Source organism: Leptosomus discolor, chromosome 17 (assembly GCF_034619465.1).
Source record: "Leptosomus discolor isolate bLepDis1 chromosome 17, bLepDis1.hap2, whole genome shotgun sequence".
NCBI classification, from domain to species: Eukaryota; Metazoa; Chordata; class Aves; order Leptosomiformes; family Leptosomidae; genus Leptosomus; species Leptosomus discolor.
In genome coordinates, this window is record NC_141407.1 from 16,218,864 (window position 1) to 16,236,616 (window position 17,753).

General features: G+C 56.9%; 1 protein-coding gene across 2 annotated transcripts; it reads left to right on the top strand.

The window, feature by feature from the left end:
* The first annotated feature begins 10,200 nt into the window (after positions 1–10,200).
* PPDPF (pancreatic progenitor cell differentiation and proliferation factor) lies at positions 10,201–13,275 on the top strand. Of its 2 annotated transcripts, none has more exons than XM_086474853.1 (5): positions 10,201–10,228; positions 11,428–11,517; positions 12,358–12,435; positions 12,613–12,709; positions 12,929–13,275. In XM_086474853.1, the coding sequence occupies exons 2-5, from the start codon at positions 11,463–11,465 to the stop codon at positions 13,029–13,031; spliced, it is 333 nt and encodes a 110-aa protein (XP_086330979.1). In that variant the 5' UTR covers positions 10,201–10,228; positions 11,428–11,462; the 3' UTR covers positions 13,032–13,275. The 2 variants fall into 2 exon arrangements, with proteins under 2 accessions (XP_086330979.1, XP_086330978.1); XM_086474852.1 differs by having other exon boundaries at positions 10,203–10,242.
* Positions 13,276–17,753: the final 4,478 nt, after the last annotated feature.

The following is a 17,753-nucleotide window of genomic DNA, read 5'->3' on the forward strand; positions in this document are numbered from 1 at the left end:
CACAATCCCGGCACAATTAAGGGCTTTAATTTGACGTCTAATAAAATCCAATTTTACGAATCTGCCCATAAAAGTAAAGGAGGTCAGGAGGAGTTTGCCGCTCTAATAGCGATTCAGTCATGCGGGCGAGCACATCCCCCGTGAAAAGCCTCTCCGGGCCCCGTCCCTCCGCTGCCCTTGAACAGCTCCAGTCCGGATCTGGCCATTTTGCAGCTCCTGCCCCCGGCAGCGCCCAGCCCTGGGTGCGGGTCCCTCTCCCAGGATGGGAGATGCGGGGTCGCTTGGGAAACATTTTTTGGGGGGGGTTGGTTGGTTGGTTGGGTTTTCCCCCCCAAAGAGCTAAAGGCTGGGGGTGGGGGAAAGAGGGAAAGGGTTTTTTTTCCCCCCCCACCTGCGGGAAGAGGCACCTGCGGGATGAAGGAATGGCCCAGCCCCATCCTCTCCCTCCCTCCCCGGGGGTCCTCCCTCCCCACCCCAGGGACCAGCAGCACCCCGTGCACCCCCAGCCCACGGAGGGGGGTGGTGTGGTGTGGTGTGTGTACCGAACCTCCGCAGCCCTTGGGGAAGAGCAACACCCAAAAAAAAAAAAACCCCAAAAAACCCAAACCCCAACAACCTGAGTTCCCCCCCGCCCGCCCCCCGCAGCGGCCCCATCCCGGTGCGGCCCGGGGGGGGGGGCCCGGGAGCTCTTACCGGAGCGGCGGTCGGGGCGGCAGAGGCTGCCAGCTTGGGCTCCGGCGGCTTTATCTCCCCGGGAGGGGCCCCCCACCTATTGACGGCGGCAGCGCAATGCAGCGACCCCCCCGCACTACGGCAATGCGGTACCGGGCGGGGGAGGAGGAGGCGCGCCGCGGGGAGGAGGAGGAGGAGGAGGAGGAGGAGGAGGAGGAGGAGGAGGAGGGAGGGAGGGAGGGAGGGAGGGAGGAGGGCGAGGCGGGGGGACGGGGCTGGGAGAGAGGGAAGGTGGAGGGATGGGAGGAATGGAGGGGTGGAAGGTGGAGGGGATGGGAAGGAGGTGGAAGGATGGGTGATAAGGGGGGGGGGGGGAGGAAGATGGGAGAAGCGGAGGGAGAGGTGGGGGGAGAGATGGAGGGGTGGGAGATGGAGGGGATGGGAAGGAGGTGGAAGGATGGGTGCTAAAGGGAGGGGAGGAAGATGGAAGAAGCGGAGGGAGAGGTGGGGGAGAGATGGAGGGGTGGGAGATGGAGGGGATGGGAAGGAGGTGGAAGGATGGGTGCTAAAGGGAGGGGAGGAAGATGGGAGAAGCGGAGGGAGAGGTGGGGGGAGAGATGGAGGGGTGGGAGATGGAGGGGATGGGAAGGAGGTGGAAGGATGGGTGCTAAAGGGAGGGGAGGAAGATGGGAGAAGCGGAGGGAGAGGTGGGGGGAGAGATGGAGGGGTGGGAGATGGAGGGGATGGGAAGGAGGTGGAAGGATGGGTGCTAAAGGGAGGGGAGGAAGATGGGAGAAGCGGAGGGAGAGGTGGGGGGAGAGATGGAGGGGTGGGAGATGGAGGGGATGGGAAGGAGGTGGAAGGATGGGTGCTAAAGGGAGGGGAGGAAGATGGGAGAAAAGGAGGGATGGGAGAAACGGAGCGGTGAGGGAGAGATGGAGCGGTGGGAGATGGGGAGGGGTGGGGAGGTGGAAGGGCGGAAGGCAGAGGTCGGAGGGAGACAGGAGGATGGAGGATAGAGGGATGGGAGGAAGGTGGAAGGATAAAAGATGGAGAGATGGAAGATGAAGGCATGAGAGGGAGATGGAGGGACGGGGGAGATGGAGGGATTGGAGATAGAGGGATAGGAGGAAGATGGCGGGATAGAGGGAGGCGGAAGGAAGGGCTTTTTGGAAGAGAGGGGGAATGATGGACACGCTGGTCCAAGGGGAGTGGCGTAGATGGGGGCCAAGTAGGGTTTGGACCCCCTAGGGCAGCCTCAGGGTGAAGGGACAGGGCTGGAATTGGAGGGGGCCACAGAGTACCACAGCCCTTGCTCTGCCCCCAGTGAGGCCAGTGGTGCAAAAGGGCTGTTTTCCCACACGTGCTGGGAGGAGAAGGGTCGCTGCACGGCACACGGGGCAAACATGTTCCTGGGCAGAGCCCTGCAGGCACTGACCCACATTTCTGCCTCGGTGGAAACGCGTTAGCTCAGGAGCCAACAGCAAAGCAAGGGGCAAATAGAGCAAAACAAATTTCTGCACCTGCAACACGTATGTTGGCTGCTCAAGAATCTGTGGTTTATTAACATCGTGTCATTGAAAGGGAGATGGGGTTCAAGTCCTAGGAGGACAAGGAAACCGTAAGTAATCTCCTTGGGTAATACCATGAAACATTCTTTGCATAAAAAAAGTAACATGTAGTGGTGAGAATATTTATACTTCTGCAATCCCAAGGCTAAAGCAAAATTTTCTGTGTCCCAAAGAAAACTATAGGTCGAAAGAAAGCTAATGTTGAATTAAGCTATGGAATAGTCCAGGCCAAGCCCAGACCATCTTTCCAGTGAATTTAAAGCTAAATCAGGTACTCCTAGGTATTCTTTTGAAGATACTCTTACCTTCATAGTCTAAGGGTTAAAAACTTACATGTCATGTAGATTAAAATGGTACTAACCTCTCATTAATGCTTAAAGGGAGACTATTTTTTTAATGAATGTTATAGTTCATTGGTATTTTCTTAGAAATATGATAGGAAAGACATCTTCTATGCATCATTCCTCACACAACACAAAATGCACTGAGTGCCAGAAAAAAAATAAAAAGAAACTTCCAAGAGGAAGGCTCTAAGACAGCATTTAAAGGGATTGTCCCAGCCTTGTTTTGGGATAGAAGTAGCAGCGTTACCCCTGGGTCTGGATGTGCCAGGGATGGACACCAAGTGCAATAACTCCTAGGAGGGATGGGTATACAAATCCCTTATTCTTCCTATACATATTTTAGTGCTCTGACAAGAAATAATCTCCCCTTTTTTACACGAGGGCTGCAGGCAGCCTGGGAACTGCCCTCAGCAGGGCAGAGGCTGCATTTGCTAATGAAGACTTCAGCCTTCACAGAGATGGAGTAAATCCCAGGTCCCTCTGCCGCTCGGGCCAGGCGAGTGTGTGATGGAGCTCTGCTCTCTCCGTTCCTTTCCCAGGAAAGAGAATTTGAATTTTCACCCCTTTTCCCAGGCAGGGAAAAGAGAACTGGGCAGCGCACTGTGCTTTACTTCTACAGTGAAACAGAGCCTGACAGCCCATCGGACTATAAATAGTACAGGACACGAGCAGGAGAGAGGGCTGTCAGACCTGGCTAATCCCAGCTCGGTTAAGCCACCTTACGCCCAGCCTCTGAGAAGCTTAAAGCCACAGCTGTGTGCCCAGGTCCAGCCAGCACCTGGAGAAAAGGGTTTCACCAAACACGTGTGGTCCCTGTGAACCATCAAGCACGATCGTCACGCCCCAGTGGAACCGTTTTCCCTCCCGGAAAATAGTGGCAATGTCTTTAAATGTTCATCTATGTAAAATAAGAGGGGCCTGAGCAGGCAAAATCCAACGGCAGCTGAAGTTCAGCGCCTCGTCTCCATCCATCTGGCTTCAGATTCAGGTCCCAGCTGAAACAATTCCCGTACATCCTATTTAGGCTTGATTCCTCCTCCCCAAAAAACCATCACCAAATGATTTAGGGTCACTCAAGAAAACAGACACACGCCACCCCCAAAGGGATGGGCAGGCTGCGCTCATGCGGGGCAGGTACCTCTCACCCCCTTCATCATCACCTCGACCCCATCCAGCCCCAGGGTTAGGATCTGATGCTTTAAGCCGTGTTAAAATTTCCATTTGCCCAGACAGAATAATGGAGATTTTTTTGTTTTCCCAAAGAGGCCCCGCGCGGTGTGACTGGGAGAGTGAATAATCCGCAGTGCCGGTAATTTGTATGTATCTGGGATGCAAACACCCCGGGCTGCCTGCCTGAATTTGCCTTCACGCTGGGGGTGTTTCTTCCCGTGAGTAACACGTTCAGCTAACTGAGCACTTGTGGTTTTGTCGCTATAAAATGCATCAGGTCTTCTTTTAAGGTGCAGGTCTAGGCAGAGCAAGGGTGCTTGCCCTGATGTCGCTCCAGAAGCCCTGCTCTCACTAGGGAAAAAGTTGGGGCTGGCCACAGGAATGGCTATAAACTGCTATTTTCTTCCTTCTTCCCATGCAAAGCCATAAAGATATTTTCCCTGAAAGGAAGAAATGCAGGGCCTCATGCAACAGCCATCGGAAAAGCAGACCAGAGGCATGTAGGGCAGAGGTTTGTCCTCTAAAGGGCAGCTTTATGGAAGGGGTGAATGCTGTTTGCTTTCCTTCTTCCCGTGGTCAGGCTTCCAGCTCTTTCCAGACGAGTTTTGGAGGCTTCGCAGAGGATTTGCACCCAGATGTTTCAGCATTTACCGCCTGCTGGAAGTGGACAAGCTCAAAACACCAAGACATTGGCCATCCTCTCCTCGTCTATACAGCATCCATCCCATGGCAATCCTGAGCGTCAGTGCTGGTGCACATAAACCAGGCATTCCCATGTCAGTTAAACCCCAGCTTAACCGGGATTAAGACGGGATGGGATTCCCTGCTACGTCTCCCAGAGGTTTCTACAGCATGTTTATGTGGGGTTCGCTTTGAGGGCAACCTTTCCAGGCCTCTCTCTCTGTGTTTGCCTGGCAGCACTCCTGGCCCAAGGCACCAAACAGGAGATTTTGTGAAACTTTTAACACAAGCAGGTTTTTCAGCTCGTGCTCCTGCTGTAGACCTGGAGAGGGGAGATGAGCACAGAATGATGGGAGGGGAAGGAGGAGGAGGGGGGTATTTTGAGCTCCGACGCTCAGTGCATGCTGCTGATACCCTTAAACTGGAGCCAGAGTTTTAAAAATAAACTTTGGGAGCGATAACAAGATGCCCAAGCCCTCCAGCCACCCGGCCAGCTGGTGTCTGGTGTCACCCCTGATGGGACAGCGGCGCGCTGTGAGGTGGGCTGCACCAGCCCGCACCCAAGGACCCACCATCACGCTCACTCTGCTGGGACCTGCCCCACGGGGTTCAGCGTGGCCACAGCCATCAGGTGCCCGAGGGGATCCGAGGTAGGACTGCTGAAGGGACAATGCTTACAGGCCTTCAAAACCATCCCCATCCACCCTGGGCAGGGGTGGCAGCACATGGGTCCAGGCGTGCTGTGGGCTTGCTCCTCCAGAACCTCATTTGCCACCAAACAGCTGAGTTACGGGGTCGAGACGGGGGCTGCCACCTCTCTGAGCTCAGCAGCACCCCACGGGTTATAAGACACCCTTGGGTGCACATCCCCAGGTCAAACACAGCAGCTCCTCGCCTAAACTCAGATTTTCTCTGAAGATTTTAACTCCTGCACTGCTCTTCCCCTTCCCCACTGCTGTTTTAATATTTCTACTCTATTTCTTCCTGCTCTCCAAGACGCTGCTGGCAGCAAGGAGGCTGGGGAGGCTAAAACTGCCCTTCTGAGCTGCTGTCTGCCTGGGAAGCAGCCAGGACAGGCATTTACACATTTTTAAATCTTTTTTTTTTTTTTAACTCCAGGGGAGGAGAAAACCACCACTCCAAATGCATCTCTTCAGGTCCACCCTGATATTTCTGACGCCTGGATGCAGCATCTGCGGGGGCTGCGAGAAGCTGATCCTGTAAATCTCCCCATGTGCCGAGGAAGGGCCAGACCCTGATCGAGGTCAAGCCCAGGTGAGATGAAACACCTCTGCCCCGTGGTTTAATGCTGTTTGCAGGATGCTGGGTTGCTCCTGGACCACGTTGGTTTTACAGCAAGGGTGTCTGGTGCTGTATCAAGCCACAACAGATTGATGTGTTTGTTTTGGCAGCCGTGCACATCCCCGAGTCAGGAAAAGCCTGAATTAATCCTGGGGATGGCTTTTCATATTAAAAACCATGGCCACCGAGTGAAAAGAGCCCTGGCTGCCCATATCTTCTGATTGCTTTAGTTGAAGGGCTCTTAACGGAGATCTCTGGCTAACAGCATGAGCTCTGGATGCATCCAGAGGGAGAAACAAGGATGAGGGAACTTGATGAGAAAATTTGTTGCCGAACCAACCCCCACCAAAGCCCAAGGATTCACGTTAGTGAGGAATCTGTTTGCATGTGATGGTAGTGAACGGTAGCAAAATCTCCTCCCACAAAGGAGATGCTGGTCTAAGAGTTTTCTGTAGAGAGATGGATCCTGCTCACCACCACTGCTGGTTTCTACAAGATGATTTTCCAGTTCTCCCAGGGGAACAAGCAGGCCAAAAGTCTCGTGGGACCAAGTTCACCCAAAGCCTCTGGATTACAGCAGGCAGCAGTTGTCTCTCTTCCTTGCTTTTTCCAAATTGCAGGATCCCTTTTGCAGAGGCAAACCGGGCAGTTTGTGACTTCCCACCTCATTCTCTCCACAACGTGCATATTTGCAGCCCAGACTCGGAATTTTGAAGGGCCCTGACGCCAGTTCCATGAGCCTTTTGGGAAATCAGCCCCGGGGGCCTGCACCCCTCGGCACAAACCGCAGGCGAGGACAGCAGAGCCGCTCCCGTCGCTGCGGGGACACTGGTGCGCACCCTGAGGCGACTTGGGTTTATTCTCCTGCTAAGGGGGCACGTGGGCCACTCGGCTGCATATATCCCAGAAAAGCAGAGCACAATTTCCAGCCGACGGGTCAAACAGGCTGCTGAAGTGTTGTGCTTAAGGCAAGTCTCCCCTTGCATTTCCAGGACCTCCCCTTTTCCGATTTAAAGCCGAGGAAGGGGAAGATGCCCAGGCATCTGCGTTGGGCCACCACACGACCATGGGTTTGGTTTCTTGCTCTGACCTCTGCGAGGCTGCAAAGGCAGAGAGGAGAAGGTGGCCCTAATGTAGCGTCTGGGGTGGGGGAACATTTTGGCTATTTTTTATCCATAGGTGGCAGCAGCTGCCTGCGCTGGGCGGACGCTGCCTGAATCCCAAACCTGGCACCGAGCGACCCAGCTGGCGAAAGGCAGCGCAGGAGGAGCAAGAGGAGGGCAGAGCCTGAGCACAGGTCGTGCCCGCTCCCCTCCTCTGCAGCGAGAGGTCCTCGACAGAGGGAGAATGAAGCAAACCCCTCAGTGGTGCAGGATCAGGCTCTGGAGCGCTATGTTACCGCCGTGCCGGGAGCGAGCGCTGTCTTCTCACCCGGGAGGAGAATCGCTTCGTGCTCCAGCGCAGGGTGGTGGGGAAGGGGCTGCTGGGTGACTTTCTCACCATTGACCAAATTCCTGAAGCCACTGGGATGTTGCATCCCCAGAGGGCATCTGGCAGCGGCGTTAAGCCTCACCGGCTGGGCATTGGGGTGCCCCATTGTCCCCATCACCCATCTGTGATGTCCCACGAGGGCTGGTGGAGTCCCGAGGCAGCAGCTCCTTCAGCTCCACCGCCTTTGGTGGCTTCCAGATCTTTCTGCCAAGTACAAAATGTGACACGAAGGGCTGTTTCCCAACGGCACACGCAACCGGCCGATAACAAAAGCCAGTTGCCAGCTGTAACATGGAGCCCAGAGAGCCAGGTTTATTAAAAAAAAAAGGGAAAACACAGAAATCTTGCTCCAAAGCAAACTGTAAGGAGAGTAGCAGTCAACTCAGAGGCTCCAAAGAGAGGAAAATCGAAAAGAAAATCTACCCAGGTCTTGCCATCTGCTTGCTTTTAAAACTACTGCTTCTTGATCAATACAAATGAAATGTATTTTCCTCTCCTCAACACACCCAGGACAGGCCTTGTCCTGGGAAACCAGACTGGATGCTCCACCAATCCCCCCTGGCTGCTCCGTCCCACCGGCGCTGCTCCCGCTGCACCATTCTGGGGCGAAATGGATTTGGCTTTGGGATGAAGAGCAGAGCTGGAGATGTTTTGCTGGAGACTGTAATACATCCACGCGGGGAGACTGACCCCCCTGAACCAGCGAAGCCCCCATTCATCCCCCATTGCTATGGGTGCAGCACTGTGCCCCCGGGTGCTATCTGCTTAATGAGCTGATCCTTCCAAAAGCAGCCCCTAAATGTGGGTGTAAGGGGTGTCCTTGCACAAAGGGACTAGAAAGTGTTTGCTCAGCTCTGCTCTATCATTAATTAAAGCAATTAGCCCACTCAGGCTCGGAGGGGTACAAAGTCATCCCGTACCCGCTGGGGAGAATATACTCCATTATAGAGCAGAATCTCTCTCTCCATATATTCTTATTGCTCTGTGGATTATTAGAGGGATTTAGGGCACAGGGGTACATCTACAGGAAGGAATTGAGGAGCAGCCTGAGAAATGGCACAGCTTCACTAAAACAAAAGGGACTTTTCAGGTCTGAAGCACCCAATTTTTAGCTTTTCTATCTTTTGCTTCTGGGCCAGAAAAATAAAAATCTCTCGAGTTCATGCTCTGGGGTCCTTCGTGCTTTACAGCCAGCGGGGCTGGCAGTGAATGCTCCCAGCAGGGCTACCCTGGGGGTCCCAGGGACCCCAAAATCAAACCGCTGATCAAACCTGGTCACGAGGCACAAAAGCGAAGGCTAGTGCTGGGCATGAAAACAACCACACGGCTGTTTAAACCGTATATTCAAAGTCCATCACAGCCTTCAGCCAACTCCTTCCCTGGAAAGCGCTGAGTCAGTATCATCCATGGGGAAACTGAGGCAGAGCTGGAGGAACTCGGTCCCGAGCTGGAACACGCCTGCTCTTGTGTTTGTCCTTAAAGCTTTGGGGTAGACTTTGAAAATAAACAATTTATTTACAGCCTTGTGGTGCCAAGGCTTTCCCCGAAGCTGTCCCGGCTGGTTTCCTGGGAGCACACACATGGGCTGGGCACGGGGGGAAGGTGCCCGTCCCCGCGGCAATGGCAGCACTGCCTTGTCTGTGGGCCAGGTGGGGGCATCTGGGGACACGGGTCACCCAAGGTGTCCCCATGCCGGGGGCGGGGGGGAGTGGGGGGTGTGCCCCACTGAGAAACACAGGGCAGCTCGGCCCTTTTTGCAGCCGGGGAGATCGATGTCCTCCTGGAGCCACCCAGCGCTGCCTCCCCTGGAGCTGGCTGCTCGCCGGGGTGCTCAACGAAGAACTCCAGCTTCATACCAAAAACCACAGACTGGGGGAGGAATAACCTCATTGCATGGAGAGTTCGTGCCAAAACCACCCCAGGCTGGGATATGAGCTCCCTCCTGTCTCCAAACCCTAAAATGGCTAAAGCATCACCCCCCAAAAAAATGTCTTTCCCACCCAAACTGAAAGATTTTGTTGCAAACCCGCAGCGTGCCGGGCCGCGGGCCTCTGCTCTGAAGTACACCTGAATTTGGGAGAGAGGACACACGAGTAACACTCCAGCTCCAGCAAATACCGAACTGCCTCCGTGGCGATACCGGGCGGCTCTCGCCAGCGCCCTTGTGCCACTCACAAGCGGATTCACTTCGTGTCCTCCACCCACTCGCGTTCCACCCGGAAAGCCCTTTTCGGTCAAGCCTCTGTCCACACGGACACGGCGCCACCTTGGCTCTCTCCTATCCCGCAACACCCGTGGGTTATAGACCAGCATCTATATGGCACTGGTACCCAAACTGGGAGGTGTATTTTGGTGTGGGCTGCACTTAGGTCTTGCTGCAGGCTTTTCCCTCCAAAATAAAGTATTCTCCCCCAAATCGATACAGCCCAGCCAGCTCAGAATCCCTTCAACCCCTCATTTATCTATTTATTCATTTACACTCTGATTTTAAAGGGGGCGTCAGGCCGTATTGATGGAGTTTTTTGAACCCTTCCTGCTCCAAACTTCCAGTATTATTTGGGGGGGGGCTCCCTGGCGAGTAGGGGGGGACGAGGGGCTCCCTGGCGGCTCCCGAGAGGAGCCCCCTCGCCCCCCCAACCCCCGTAACGCCGGACCCCGCGGAAGGACAACGCCCGACCCCGCGGAAGGATACCTCCACCCGCTGGCGCTTGTCACTTTCCGCGCGTCACTGTCCGCGCAAACCCCGCCCCTTGCGTGGAAGGGGCGTGCCCGACCGCCCCGCGCATCCCGATTGGCGACGTAGCGCGGGAGGGGGCGTGGCCAAAGGCCATATAAAGGCGGGGGTGGGCGGGGCGGAGGCGGCACCACCGCGGCTCAGGCCGTGCGGTGCGGAGCGGCCGCTGCGTTCCCAGCGCGGCGTCGCCGCCGCCGCCGAGCGGCCCCCACGGCCCTAGTGCCCGCCCGCCGGACCCCCGCCCCTGCCACCGCCGGGCCCAGGTGCGCTGCGACCGGTAGGGCAACCCCGACCGGGCCGCGATGGGGCGGGGGGGGGGGGGGAAGGCGGCGGCCGGTAGCAGTTTGGGGCTGGGCGGGGGGTGGTTCGCTTTTTGCTTAGGGAGGGGTCAGCTGCAAGGCTGCACCGAGTCCCTTTGGGGTGAAACTTCCGGGAGGTGGCTCCGTGCCTCAGTTTCCCCACTAAGGATTACTGTATTCCTAGGGACGTGCAGGGCATTTTGTAGCGGGACACCCAAGGAGTGGGTGCGCTGTTAGGCCAGGGAAAGCCTCATCAGGAGCGGGGTGCCCCGGGGGTGGGGTCCTGGTTGCTGGGTGTCTCCCCCGCACCCGGCTTACAGCCCCGGTCGGTGCTTTTGCTGTTCCTCCGGATGGCGGTGGGGCTCGGTGTCCTCCTGCAGGCCCAGGGGGCTGTGGCTTGCGCTGGCAAGTGGCACCTTCGACTGTTTGAGCCTCTTTTTTTGGCGTTTGCTTGAACAAGAAGGAGTCAGACTGCGGGGTGTGGGAAGAGTCGGCATCTTAGCGGGGGGGGGGGGAGGAGCTTTCAGAAGGAGAAAAATATTTCCCCAGCTCAGAACTGGGCATGTTGTGGGCCAGGGAGAGCAATTTTCTGGCCCATAGTGTGGGCAGACGTTACAGGAGGGAGGGATGTGTTGTGCGGGGCTGGCAGGTTTGCCCCCCAGCTCGGGGCGGGGGTGGTGGAGGCGCTGCTGGGGACGGGTTGGGGCTGGAACCCCCTTGCCAAGAAAAAGCTCGGTATGTGCCCGGAGCTAAACGCTCCTTTGCTCCTTGCCCAGGCTCTACTTGAGATTTCGTAACTCCCAACTGTTGATACGACGAGGGGAGCTGGGATTTTTCCACAAGGAAGCGGAACACCCAACGTGGGGTTTGGGGAAGGAGCTGCGCCGACTCGCCAGGCCTGCGCTCTGTGCAGGCGGCGACTTTCGAGGGAATTATTTTGGTTTTGCACGTAGCTCTTGGCTCTACGGCCGCGGGTTTAGACGGCGCGTAGCACGGCGGGCGCTAAGCTCTGCGCCCGGAATGGGCGTCAAATCCCTTGAGGAATCCCGCTGGGGCCCCTTGAGCTCCTGGAGCTTTCTCCTGTGTGGGCACAAGTCCGGGTTCGGGTGGGCGGGGGCCGTGCTGCGGCCCCTCGGCGGTGACGGCTGCCCGTCTGCTCGCAGGTTTTAGGGCCGCGCAGGAGCCAAGCTCGAGGACCATGGCATCCATCCCGTCGAGCGGCTCGCTCATGGCGACGCACAACTACTACCGAAGTAAGGGCGTGCGCTCGGGGCTGGGGTGGGCTTGGGGTGGTGGGCGAGCAGGCAGGGTGCTCTGCCAGGCTCCGAGGGGGACGTGGCTCCAGCAGAGCTGAAGAGGAGCTCAGGGGTGAGCTTGTAGCCCAAGCCCCGAGGGGAGCTGGCAGGCTCCTTGCTGAGAAAGAGGGGCAGCCAGCAGCCATCCCTCCGGCTGCTCGGACCCCCCCTTTGGGCCACCGCAGCCCCTGCCCAGTTGGACCAGTTGGAGATGGGTCTTGCAAACTCCTTCATTTGTTGTTAAGGTGGTGGGCGAGGGGAGGGGATCTCGCAGGGTTGCTGTGGGAATGAGCTGCAAAACCAGTCTGGGCAATGGCAGCTACTGGTGCCTCACGAGGGGAGAGACTCTCTGGTGGAATGGATTGCCTAAACCAGAGGGAATTAAAGTATTCCTCTCGAGCTGAAATTAGTAACAGGTTTGTAGCAGTTGGACTAAAACTGCGTGGATTATAGGCAGGAATCTGCATCGTCTTGGCCTCGACTCGCCTGCAAAGGCCTCTCAAGTGTTGCATACAGATGCAACGACATTAAATAATGTCCTTGGGGTTGCAAGCGTTTTCCTGCAGAGGTGTTCAGGTCCTTCTCTGCTGCCTGCTCTTGGCCAGCTTGCAATCTCACCAGTGTTCCCTTCCTGGTGGTTTCTATCCACCTGGTGCTAAAGCTGGGCAAGTACTGGAGCGAGATAGTGAGCAGACTGAGCCGTGTCACCCCAGGGGCGGCCACAGCAAGGCCACGCTCTGCTTTTCGTGGCGTGCATGAGGGTCGGTGGTGGCTCTGATGGCCGCGATTTCTCCACAGAGCGCCTGAGCTCCACATCCAGCAACAGCTCCTGCGGCAGCTCGGAGTACTCTGGGGAGGTCATCCCCCACTCCCCGGGTAAGTGCTGCCAGGCTCGGGTCTGCGAGGAGGGGGGGGGACACGCTGCTCCTGGCCCCTCCACTGCAAATCGTACTGGAGGTGACCCAGCCGCTCCTGTGGGATGAGCCTGGGGTGGTAGGGAGGCTGCCTGGGTTGCACTGACCTGCACCTTCCCTGGCACGTGCTGTCCTCCAGGTCTGCCCAAGTCCGACCCTGGCCACTGGTGGGCCAGCTTCTTCTTCGGGAAGACGACTCACCCATCCATGTCAACCGTGTCAGAGTCCCCGGAGAGGTGAGCGCTTCCCTCGGGTGAGGTGATGCAGGGGGGGAGTCCCAGTGCGGCACCCAGGGCGGTTGGGGCCATCCCTGCCGCATCCCTCGAGGTGCTCCCTGACCCCATGGACGACGTCTTCGTGCCCAGGGCGCCCGTTCCTTTGCTGCAAAAAGAAACGCAGAGCGGCAGCGTGGCGCCTCGGCGTTGGCCTGACCCTTTCTCTGCTCTGTCTTGCAGCTTGCGGGTGACAACGGGACCGATGGCGTGTGGCCTGGTGCCGGCCCCGGGAGCGGGACGGAGGCGCCACGCCAGTGAGTCCAGCTCTGGGCCCTCAGCATGACCAGGTCGGTGGCTGCTCCCCACACCGGCGGGCACAGCCCCTTCCGCCCCTTCCCCGTAGAGTAGGCAGAGGTACCGCTTTGTAATAAAAAAAAACACGGCGAGCCCCCCCACGATTCCCACACCAGCTTTTTTTACTCTTTCTCAACGCAACTGCGCCCCTTTCCACGCGGACTCGGTGACACGTTTTGTTTGCCTTGTGTTCGTACAGCGGCGACTAATAAACTTGATCGGCCTTTTCAGAAGCTGCGGGTTGTTCTTCCTCCGGGGGTGGGAGGGCAGAGCGATGCTGCGGCTGTCGGTGGGGCTGGACCAGGGCACGGCTCAGCCTCCGGCCGCGTCGGCAGGGTCTGGTAACGCCGGGTGGCACGGTCCTGCCAGCGTGACTCACTGTGCGTGTGTGGTTTGCATGTGAGCAAGATCCGGCTTGGCTGCGGTGATGCTGCGAATGCCTCTCCCACCCTTTTCTCTTTCCTTGGCTGCACAGCCTGTCTTTGCCGGCACTGAACTCACTTTGTTCCCCAAGCACGTTGGCTGCCCTGCCCTGCTCCAGTGCCTCATGGGGTGGGAGTTGAGTGCCTGGGTCTGGTGAGGGGTGGGAGAAGGATTTGGGTGCAGAGTGAGCCCTCCATAACGAGGGAACAGAGAAAGCTTGCTCAGGGCTTGCGTTTCGTGGGTCTGATGTCAGGCTGGAGCTCAGGGTGTAGGTGACAGCTCAGGGCAGGGGGGGACGCTGGGCTGGGCAGCCCGGGAGCCCAGCTGGCCCGTGTGCTGTGCTGCCCGAAGCGGTGGTTTGGCTGGTTTTTGCCTTGAATTGGTCAACTGGTCTGTTCTGCCCTTCTGTGGTCAGCCTGGTAGCTGGGCAGTGCTGCACTGGGAAAACAAGAGCCTGCAGGTGCCTGCGTGCAAGGGGGCAAGGTCCCCGTTCCTGCTGGAGGCAAACAAAACCCTGGCAGGGGTTGATTTAAGGGTGCCAAATCTTCCTGCTCCGGTCTGCTTTCAGCCTCCGATACGGGACAGCCCCTGCGTGCAGCAGCTCCTGCAGCCCCAGGGTCTGTGGGACCCCCGAGGGGTGACTTTGTACGACCTGCACCCCGTGGGAGCAGGGGCGAAGGGCAAAGCTGGTGTTCAGGCAGCTCCCCGCTGCCTGGCCCGGGGAGCAGCTCAGGGGGGGGAGGTGGCCGCTCTGCTTTTCGCCTGTGCAGCAGGGGCATCCGAGGTCACTTCCAGCTTCCTTGCGTCTGGTGGGGAAAAGTGTTGTGTAAGCTTTGCTCTGAGCTCTGCGTCTCCAGGCGGTGGTTTTTGTCCTCAGGCCAGCGGGTTGTGTGTCCCCCCCTGTCCCTAGGAGGAGCTGGGGCAGCCCTGGGACCTCTGCTCCCGCTCTGTGTGTGCGTCCAAAGGGAATGGCTATGGGGCGTTCCCCAGGGCCAGCAGCCTTGGGCGCATGGTTTGGACCCCCGAGGCTGCCCCAGCACCCCACGACTGATCTGACATGACGTCCAGACTGATCTGACACGACTTCCAGCCGGGCAGCAAACAGCTGGGGGTGGCTGCACAGAGGCATGTGGCAGCCTTTAAACTTCCCAAAACAGAGGAAAATCAAGCTAAAAACAACCCCAACCCCAACCTTTCTGAGTAAGACAAGATGAGGCATGCTGGCTGGCTGATGAGCTGGCGAGGGTGGCTGTGGGCACTGGCTCACACCAGTAAGTGCTGCTCTGGGGTCTTCCCATACCCTGGCAAACCCCTTTGGCTGCTGCTTGCCCCTGGGATGCCTCAGGGGAGCAGCAGGGTCTCATCTGCTGCTGGTTCCCAGATTTTGGAGAGATGTATTTTCCAATATATCAGTCTCAAAAACCGCAGATTAAAGTGTGGGCACACAAAGGTCAAGTCAATATTGCCGTATTTGCTTGTTGGTCTCATGATCACAGAGGGTCAAACCCAGGAACTGGTCCCAGGCACCCGGGGGAGGCTGTGGCAGAGCAAAGGCACCCATCCTGCATCCCTGGTTTTCAGCTGGATGCTTTCTCTGGGCCTGACCCAGCTCTGGGTGTGCTTCTCTGGCCGCCTGCTGCGGTGCCACCAGCACATTGATGCTCCTCCATCCCGTTTTTGGATGCTGCGTGGAGGTTAAGCTCGTTCCCACGTTGCTGCGAGGCAGGTTGGATTTACAGAAGTGACCACAGCATCAGTGAGAGGCTGCCCTGATGCCAGCAGCTCCCTGTCCAGCGCAGCAAAACTGCCTGAAAAACCCCTGCTGAATTCAAGGGGATTTTTGTGTAAAGTCTCACAAACTCCAGCTCCTGCTTTACTGGCCCAGCCTCCCCGGACTGTGCTCCCAGGCAGCGTCGTGGCATTGCTGAGAGCAAAGACCTTGGCATCACCTTGGTTGCTTGGGGTGCCTGGTGCTTTTGGGGCCTTTCTTGCTCCTTCGAAGCACTCAGACGTGTTCAGGAAAAGCATCTGCCAACCAAGCACATTTATGTTTGTGCCGTTTCCGTCCCCATTGCCGTGGGGGTCGGTCTCTTTTGCCGAGTAAGAAGTGATAGGACAAGAGAAAACGGCCTCAAGTTGCGCCAGGGGAGGATTAGATTGGATATTAGGAAAGATTTCTTTGCTGAAAGAGTGGTCAAACATTGGAACAGGCTGCCCAGGGAAGTGGTGGAGTCACCATCCCTGGAGTTATTTAAAAAAACCCGGTATATGTGGCACTTAGGGATGTGGTTTAGTGGTGGACTTGGCAGTGTTAGGTTTATGCTCGGACTCGATGATCTTTTCCAACCGAAGTGATTGGGTGATTCCAGCTGATTTCCCATGTCTTGGGTCATTGTGCTGTGGTGGGATAGCAAAGGGTTCACTGGGCAACAGAAGTGAGACAAGCAAAGGGGCTCTTTGTACACCAAACCTCTCCCGGAGCATCCCCCCTTCCCACTGAGCTCGCTGCCGGAGGGGCAAGCACCCCCCTCCCGTGGCATGGATCTCCCCTCCTCTGCTGCCTCACTGCTGCCTCGTGTCACTTGATGAGAGGCCGTGTTTTGACTGTTAACTCATATATTTGGACAAAAAAAAAAATAAAAAAAAAAATAGCCAGTGCTTTCTGCTCGCTCTCGGCCCTTGCAGCAGCCCTCGTGCCGCCCCGCTGCCTCGGAGGAGCTCTCACAGCAGAAATGTTTCCTTTCATTGCCTGCTTCTTGCTGCTTGGGGAATTTTTTTTAATTTTTTTTTTTATTTTTTTTTTTCCCACCAGCAGCTTTGCTTCCCCCTCACCCTTCAAAGGCCAATGTGGGACTTTTTAAAGATAGAAACAAGCTGTGCGGCTCAAATACATCGCGTTAGCCCGGTGCCGTTTTCAAATGCCGCTCGGTCAAGTTGAATCCGCAAACGGGGCACGTGCCAGGCTGAAAAAAGAGCAGGCGAATGCCTTTAGCCGCGGTATTTGCAATGCCCAGTCTGGAGGGGTTTGGAAGGGACTGGGGCCCCAGCAGCTCTGCCTTCACGGGGTGGATTTTGGGAAGAACCCAGTCCCCACAGCAGCCCTGATTTTGAAGGTGGAGGGAGCTGCGTTGCCCTGCCCAGGCTGAGATCCTGGGAGAAGATGAGAAAAATTTGGGCTCTCCCCGCCCCCCAACTCTGTCTACTTTTAGCAAGAAGTGATGACTCAGAGAAATGCCAAAACTGCGCTGGAGGGGAAAAAAAAAACCCCAAACAGCGGCTCAGCTTTTTAATGCAGCTGCGGAGGAGGAAGGAAAAGCTGCTGTGGGCAGCACCGTGGCCCCATGTCCCGCGTCCCCCTCTCCCCATCACCCATCGTGGCACTGCTACAGCAAAATGAGCCGCTTTTGGGGCCACTCGTCCGATTGGGGCCGGTGCAGGCAGGAGGGCTGCCTGCAGCCCTGCCAGCCCCTCTGGCCTCTCGAGGGACCCCAGCCGTGCGCCGCTGCACCCCGCCACCCCATCACCCCACACCCTTCTCCTCCTGCTTCATTTTTTTTAGCTCCATCTGGTGGCAGCCAGACCTGCAAATTTAATATCTTTATGGCTGCAACAGCCCTTACACCACACGTGTCCACGTGTCCCTGCCCTTTCTTGGAGTGCAACAAACCCATCGCCCGCCGGACACGGCTTCGACTTTAGTTTCTTGTAGGAGGGAACTTGGGCTGTGTCATCGCTGCTGGGGCGTTTGATGAGGCTGCAAAATGCTTCTGCAAGATGAGGGGTTTTGCATTTGTTGGGAGGGTTTTTTTTTTTTTAATTATTATTATTATTATTATTATTATTATTTCCTCTTGCAACTGTGTCCCAACACGACGGCAAACCCAACCTGTTGCTTTTCCCAGCTGGGAAGACTCTGACCCGGAGCTGCCGCCTTCCTAGGGCACGGCTGCTGCTCCCGAGGGCTCAGCACCTACCTCGCCCTTGCTCGAGCGTCAGAGGCAGCTCAAAATTTATCACACGCTTAAACCACATTCCCCCCTCCCCTTTCCAGGCCCCTCACGCCCAGAGACTTGCTCAATTAACAGCCAGGCTTGCTGCTGCCGTTTTGCACCGCACGGATGCTGCTCAGGCGTGGGGAGTGTTGCATCGACCTTATAAACTTTATTTATTCCAAACCTGCGGCTGGTTCGGTCCTCCCCGTCATCCCCTCTGCCGCTGACAGGCAACGTGGGCTTGTCAGGAGGAAATCCAACCACGGGCTGTGCCAGGCTGCCTTCCCCCCCACAGC

Excerpts from the sequence above, each read along its gene's own strand:
- PPDPF (XM_086474853.1), top strand. The coding sequence starts at position 11,463 with ATGGCATCCATCCCGTCGAGCGGCTCGCTCATGGCGACGCACAACTAC. Across the intron at positions 11,518-12,357 it reads GACGCACAACTACTACCGAA|AGCGCCTGAGCTCCACATCC; the intron begins GTAAGGGCGTGC and ends ATTTCTCCACAG. Across the intron at positions 12,436-12,612 it reads GGTCATCCCCCACTCCCCGG|GTCTGCCCAAGTCCGACCCT; the intron begins GTAAGTGCTGCC and ends GCTGTCCTCCAG.